We start from the raw sequence: 7,324 nt of genomic DNA, 5'->3' as shown, positions 1-7,324 counted from the left end.
TTGGCAGGCGGATTCTTAACCACTGCGCCCAGGGAAATCCCTATTATTCTTACTACAAGGACTGACTTTGCAGGGAGAAGGAATATATGTCTGTTGACTCCACTGCTTCCATAGCAACCCCACGACGTGGGCAGCATGGATCTCAGATGACCCCTGATGACACAGGGCTGTGGGAGATTTCTGGCCACAGGTCACAAAGTTAGGGAAAGGGAGAGCTGGGATGCAAATTGACATCCTCTGACCCCAAAACCACAGGTGGAGAGACCCGAGAACGGGAGATGTTGCAGGCGATCTTTCCAGCCTCCCGCAGATCACGCCAGCCCCTGAGGTCTGCTCAGGCAGGCAGCTCTCCTGCTGGTGTAACCAGGTGAGGGGTGGTAAGTGGTCATGCTGTGGAGACGTGTTCAGTTCCCTGCTTCCCCTCTGCCCATGCCCCTTACTCTTTTTTCTACCCAGAAAATCAGGGTTTGTCTCCCAGGAGAAACATTGCCTCCCCCCCCCCCCTCCCCCCCCTCCCCCCCCACCCCCCCCCCACCCCCCCCCCACCCCCGCTCAGCTTCTGCTTGGACCAGTGCCAGGTAAAGAGCAAGTTCCATACAGCTGAAAAGCTGTGGCAATGGTTGCAGGAAGGTGTCCTGTGCCACACCTGTCTTCTGAGGTTAGTGAATTTGGGGTGGGGGGTGAAAGGCATTGATGCCCAGATGTGATGACATCAGCAGGAGACTGAAAAGGAGGACCTGAGCTAACACACTCCCATTCACTCATCTGTCCTTTGATTTGCTCTCATCCACCCACTGACCGTCCATCACCTGCCATGCACTGCTCTAGGTGCTGGGACGCTCCCTGAGTCAACATATTGGACAAAATTCCACCTGTGGAATCACAGTCTGTGTTTCCACGAGACCCACAGGCAGAGTCAAGTCTGAGAAGCGCTCTTACTGGGCATTTGGCCCCAGCAGGCAGAAGCAGGTTAGGTGGGGAGATTACACAATAAACAGGACCCAGCCCAGCTCCACCCTTTCCTCACTCCCCTCCTCACTGCCTGTCCCACCCCTCAGCTGGGATATGAAAAGCTCTGTCAGCCCCCAGCTTTCCTCAGAAGCCCTCCTGCAAAGCCACGAACATGAGCCGGCTCTGCCTCTCCATCGCCCTCCTCGTCCTCCTGGGCACCCTGGTGGCCTGCACCCCGGGGGGTGAAACGAGCAACCAGGTCCAGGGTAAGTCCCGGCTCACCTCCCCTCCACAGGCTGGGCTGGGGGGTGGGGTGGAGTGGGAATGAGGCGAGTCCATGGGAGGGGCTGGGGAGCAGGGGTGGGGTTGGTGCTGACAGCCTCTCTGGATTTCTCCTGGGAAGTTGGGCAGTTTTAACTCCAGGGACATTTCATGACTCTCAATAGGAATCATTATGTTTCAGCTTTTTAAAAAAGGAGCCCACCAAACCGTACCAGACCAGGGACTCTATCTCTGAGACTCTCTGTTCCTGGTCACTGCCTGTCCCTGAACCTCACTGTAGTGTAATGAAAAGATCCATATTTGATCCTTGTCCTGGTTCCTGGCCCAGATGTCCTGCAACCCTTGGAATTTACTGTCTTCTGTACGGTAATGCGATGAGTCAAGGAAGGCGACCCAGGATAACTTAAGGATGGGGCCGGCCTCCAAAAAGTCTCATCAGGTGATTAGAGAATTAGAACTTTCAACCTGTAGTACTTCTGGGGAGAGGAGAGGGTAAGTACTGAGGCTGAGTTCAATCATCAGTGACCAATGATTCAATCAATTTGCTGACCTATTGAAACCTCAATAAAAACCCCTAAACTTTGGGGTTTTGGAGAACGTCCAGAGTGGTGAGCATTCAAGGTGATGTGAGGGGAGAGTGTCCTGAGAGGGCATGGAGGCTTTGCACCCCTCAACCCCCCTTTGCCCTATGCGTCTCCTCCGCAGTAAGTAAGGGGCTTCCCTGAGTTCTGTGGGTGGTTCTAATGAATCCCTGAAAATGGGAAGTGGGGTCATGGAACCTCCGAATTTATAGCAAGTTTGTCACACGTATGGGTGACCCCGGGACTTGTGACTAGCATTTGAAATGTGGGACTGAGCCCTCATATTGTTGAATCTGCACTAGCTCTGCGGTTTTAGTGTCAGAAGTGAATTGACTCGTGGGACGCCCAGTTGGCGTTGCAGAATTGGTTGGTGTCAGTAGGGCCACCACATATTTGCTCTCAGGGACAAAACCCGGAGTCACTCTCCCCTTTAATTTGGTGACTGTGGCTCGGGGGCAGGGTTGTGTTTAGTATGCGTCGGTGCTCCCAGAAACTCTTACAAGTTATCTGTATTTTCAGAATTCCTGGCAGAATCAGGTAGTTTATCAAATGGGTTGTGACATGATAGTATCGTGGTGACCTAAATACTTACGTGCTGTGTGTGCTGGGGCAAGTCGTCTGTGGTTTCCTCACCTGACTAGGGACACCTGTTGCACAGGTTGTCTGAAGGGATAACCAACCAATCATGAATTTCATAACCAGTGATGTCCATTTTCCCCCAAGATGTATTTATCTGGAAGACTTAGTCTGCTTATCTTTCCCTTCCCAGCCCAAAATATTTAGGTGTCAAATAATGATTATTTCTCTATTATTAAAATTCATCAGAAAAGTGTGGGGCAGCTGAGCTTCTGCTCTGTCTGAGGCAACTACAGGGAGGGCAAGACATCTAGCACTGCTGTGAGTTTGTTCGTGGGCCTAAGGCTGTTTTTTTTTCCAGGCTGGAACAATATTACTCAAAACTCAATGCCCTTCCCCTTGCCCCCCTGTCTATCACTTTACTATCCTCTCAAAATATAGAATGTTAGGGCTTCCCTGGTGGCGCAGTGGTTGAGAGCCCGCCTACCGATGCAGGGGACACGGGTTCGTGCCCCGGTCCGGGAGGATCCCACATGCCGCGGAGCGGCTGGGCCCGTGAGCCATGGCCGCTGGGCCTGCGCGTCTGGAGCCTGTGCTCCGCCGCGGGAGGGGCCACAACAGTGAGAGGCCCGTGTACCACAAAAAAAAAAAAAAAAAAAAAAAAATATATATATATATATATATAGAATGTTAGAGCTAGATTCATAGTTATATAGACTTGCCTCATCATTAAATAGACTTTTCACTAACAGCAATTCAATGATATCCATTCTATTCGATGAACGTACGCTTAGCGTGAAATGGGAGGTCAGTTCCACTAACAATATTTCTCAAGTCCTTACAAGCATAGTTCTTGATGTGGGGAAACAGCTGTACACAAAATAGCAAACTAACTTGCCTCCTAAGAGGGAGACAGATCACAGAGAAAGGGGAACCTACTATGCCAGGTCGTGATGAATATTTTGAAGAAAGAGAGTGATGGGGACAAAGGAGGCTGTGCTCTTTCCGCAGACTGGTCGGCAAACCTTCTACGATAAGCAGGTGCTGGGGCAGAGGCTTCAGTGAAACGTGCCTGGTGTGTTTGAGCAGCAGCCGGGACCAGGGTGGCTGGAGCTGAGTGGGGGGCGGGTGGGGAGCGGAAGGGGATGAGGCAGAGGGGCCATGGGGCAGGTCGTGTAAGATAAGAGTCAGAATTTGACTGAGAGAGATGAGGGCTTGGTCATGGGAGCAATGGGATAGGATTCAAGTTGTAACAGGGTCCCTGCGGCTGCAGTGTGGAGAGTGGCCTCTAGGGGGCAAAGGGCAGAGACAGAAGCCCACGGGCAGGCTGCTGCAGGGGTGCAGGTGAGCCACGATGGAGTGTGTACCTATGTTGTTCCCTGGGTCGATGCCAATTCTTCTGAATAACATGAATGCCTTGGTCTGTTGAGGGTTTTATGCAGGTTTTACTACCTAGTCATGATTCATGAAATCATTGGCCCCTGGTGATTGTTCAGCCTCCAGCCCCTTTCCCCTCCCTGAGCGGGGCTGGGGGAGGCCATAGAGGAGGGTGGGAATGTAAGTTCCAACCCTCTGGTCAGGCAGTTAGCTCCTGTGGCAACCAGCGCCCATCCTCGGGTTACTAGGGGCTTCCCAATAGTCAGTCACCTCCGTCCCATAACAAAAGACAACTTATAGCTCTCTTCACTTTGGCAGTTCCAGGGGTTTTAGGAGTCTGTTACCAGAAATGGGATGAAGGACAAATATATATTTATTATAAGTCACAATATCAATATTCCCTCAATATGCCATTATTCCAGTCCCTATGAGGTAACCAAAGCTAACACACCGTTGTGTTTTCTTTCATGCCTTTCTCTGTTACATCGTGATTCCTTCACACTTTTTTTTTTTTTTTTTCTTTTTTTGGCTGCATCACTCAGCTTGTGGGATCTTAGTTCCCTGACCGGGGATCGAACCTGGGCCCCCTGCAGTGGAAAAATGGAGTCCTAACCACTGGACCACCAGGGGATTCTCTTCACACTTATTTTTTTTTTAATAGTGGAAACTTTCAACCATTCCATTAAGTACAGAGAATAGTATTATAAACCCCATTTATCCAGCTTCAACAATTACCAACATGTGGAGAATATTATTGACGTGGGTCCTCTTTTCTTTGTAGACTGTTTCAAAATTAATCTAAGGTATTATGGCAATTAATCCATAAATACTTCATGAGGAAGATATAATTTTTTTTTTTTTTTGCTGTACGCGGGCCTCTCACTGCTGTGGCCTCTCCCGTTGCAGAGCACAGGCTCCGGACACTCAGGCTCAGCGGCCATGTGGGATCTTCCCAGACTGGAGCACGAACCCGTGTCCCCTGCATCGGCAGGCAGACTCTCAACAACTGCGCCACCAGGGAAGCCCAGAAGATATAATTTTTTAAGATGATTACCATATCGCGGTCACACCACAACATTAATAGTAACGTGTTGGAGCACAGGCCCTCGACTGGCCTTTTCACATTTCACACCCCTGCACCCCAACATTCTCTATTGCAAACAAGCTGGGTGTTGCTGTTGTTGACCTTATAGACCAAGCTTTGATGACCATCCTCATAACTGACCTAGAGTCCCTCCCATCCTTGCAGACCCACCGCCTGCCTTCTGCCTGGAGCCTCCCTACCAGGGTCTCTGCAAGGCCATCTTTATCAGGTACTTCTACAACGCCAGCTCCGGGCTCTGCGACACCTTCATATATGGCGGGTGTGACGCCATGCAAAACAACTTCTTGACATCAGAGGACTGCATGAGGACCTGTGGTGGTGCTGAAAGGCCCTGGAGTAAGACAGGGGCAGGCAGGGTGGGTGGGGAAGGGCTGGGGAAAGAGGAGGAGCTCAGGGGGCCACCCACCATTCACAGCTGCACAGGGTCTTTCCTCCTCGCTGCCTCCCAGGACAAGTGGCTCAGTGTCCTGTGAAACCACACACTGAGCACATCCTCCACGGGCCAGCTTGGCAGAAGGTCACCCTAGAAGCCCCGTCATGAGAATCTGAGCCTCCTCACATGCTCCCCTTTTTCAGATGGGAACACTGAGTCAGCCACCCTACAGAGCAGGTCTGCAGAGCTCCTGAGCTCCCCACCTAGGCTTGGAAAACTCACCTCCTTCTTGTTGGTCATCCTGGTCCTGGGAGGATTGTGGTTGCTCATTTCTGGGATGGTCTAGGACCCAACAGAGTGTACCGTGTCCAAGTCTGGGGCTTCAGAGATGTCATTCAGCCAGTCCCTTTCTCTTTGCAGAGGACCTGTGAACCGTGCTCCCCCAACATGCTGAAGTCCAAGGAGGACCCACGCAGGGCTGAGCTGTGGCTGCTTCTGAAACAGTTCAGCCTCCCCGGCTTCCTTCTCAACCCTACCCTCCTCAACAGAACCCTGCCTCTTTCCTTCCCCCCATGGGTCTACTTGCTTTAGCTCTGTCTCATCCAGTCGGCTCTAAGCGCCATGAGAGAAAGTCTTCCCTTTATCCCTAGCGCTTAGCATGGTTCCTGGCACAAAGGAGACGGTCCATAAATATTTGAGGAAGGAAGGAAGGAATGCAGGAGCACATTCCTCATGACTGGAGTGACTGCAAGGCCTGGGATTTGAAGCAAGTATTCTAACCCTAACCCTCATCCTCACTGCATCCTCACCTTCATCCCCCACCCCACCATCACGGCTCTCCTTGTGGGTATCGTTGGTAGAATTTCTGGAATCTAGCTCTGAGAATCAGTGATGGCAGAGGTCTTTTCATTAAAGAAGTCCCTTTCCCCCACCGCGATGTTGAACATTTTCCTGTCATTTAAAATTCTACATCCTTATAATCAATAAATTAATTTCCTAATTGAGCTAACTTGCGTGGAATCTGATTTTTGCACCTAATAACCTTATCCAACACTGTCCACGGAGATGGTGGCCCTTCTCATTATTCTACAGAGCAGTGGACTCCTCCCCTTTTTCTGCCCTTAGACTGGGCCCTACCAAGTATTGGAAGAAAACCTATTGCAATGCCATCTACCTCTTAATGGACACCCCAAGCTACAAAAATATCTGGGAGACACCTCAACATGAAAACTTTCTTTCTTTACTTCTTGGGCCAGGTCAAATTTTAGGGCAAGTTGATCTCCTGGACTCTTAGAAGGACAAAAGAAGAAGCATGGGGTTCAATTGTCCATTTTTTCAAGGAACACCCTTCCGCAAGGTCATCTGTATGGAGAGGGGGCTTCTTCTGTTAAAGAAGGACAGCTACCCTTTTTTGTGAGACTGGCCATGTGCCAGGCTCTGTGCTTGTCATTTTCCCCAAATTATTTGTTTGTATTTTCCTAATGATACTGAGAGGGAGGAAATGGGAGCATGGAGATGTCAGTTAGCTGGAGGATTAGTTTCCTGGGGCTACAGTGGGAGCCAAGGTGGAGGCTCTGGCTGTCACCTGAAGAGGTCAAGGCCAGCCTCCCAGAAGAGGTCAAGGCCAGCCTCCCAGAAGAGGTCAAGGCCAGCTTCCCTGAAGAGACGATGTCTGAGCTGAGTTTGGAAGGGTGAGTTGGATTCTGTCAGGTAGAGAGAAGAGGGCAAACAGGAGCTTTGGGGCAAGACAAAGAGGCAGAGATGAGAACAGAGATTCTACATCCGTCCATGTCCCAGGTTGGAGTCTGTATCAATTTCCAGGTAGCCTTTGAGCATCACGAGGAGACCCCAACTTGTTCCTCGAAGTCCACCCAGCCCTGAACACGATGGACCTGGGAGTCCCCCTGTACAGAGTAGGGGAACAGAAGTTCCCTAGGAGGGGTGCGGGAACCGCCGTATTTGCATGAGAGCCCTGGTTCCACAGCTTGAGTTTTCCGCTCCCTCCTGCTAGTCCCAGCTCCTGAGGGGAGTGAGGCAGCCGCTTTTGTCATCTCTAAGAAACAGACCCATTAGAGCTGA

General features: G+C 50.8%; 1 protein-coding gene across 1 annotated transcript; it reads left to right on the top strand.

Moving 5' to 3' along the window:
* The first annotated feature begins 883 nt into the window (after positions 1-883).
* LOC116740835 (pancreatic trypsin inhibitor-like) lies at positions 884-6,177 on the top strand. Its single transcript, XM_032606822.1, has 3 exons — positions 884-1,217; positions 5,017-5,208; positions 5,666-6,177. The coding sequence occupies exons 1-3, from the start codon at positions 1,124-1,126 to the stop codon at positions 5,674-5,676; spliced, it is 297 nt and encodes a 98-aa protein (XP_032462713.1). The 5' UTR covers positions 884-1,123; the 3' UTR covers positions 5,677-6,177.
* The last annotated feature ends 1,147 nt before the right edge of the window (positions 6,178-7,324 follow it).

The sequence above is a fragment of the Phocoena sinus genome, chromosome 15 (assembly GCF_008692025.1).
Source record: "Phocoena sinus isolate mPhoSin1 chromosome 15, mPhoSin1.pri, whole genome shotgun sequence".
In the NCBI taxonomy this organism is placed as follows: Eukaryota; Metazoa; Chordata; class Mammalia; order Artiodactyla; family Phocoenidae; genus Phocoena; species Phocoena sinus.
The sequence above is the reverse complement of the archived record's forward strand: the minus strand, read 5'-3'. Positions and strand labels throughout refer to the sequence as shown.

Bases quoted from the DNA above. Each gene is read 5' to 3' on its own strand.
- LOC116740835 (XM_032606822.1), top strand. From the start codon at position 1,124: ATGAGCCGGCTCTGCCTCTCCATCGCCCTCCTCGTCCTCCTGGGCACC. The intron at 1,218-5,016 runs GTAAGTCCCGGC...CCATCCTTGCAG, and splicing joins AACGAGCAACCAGGTCCAGG to ACCCACCGCCTGCCTTCTGC.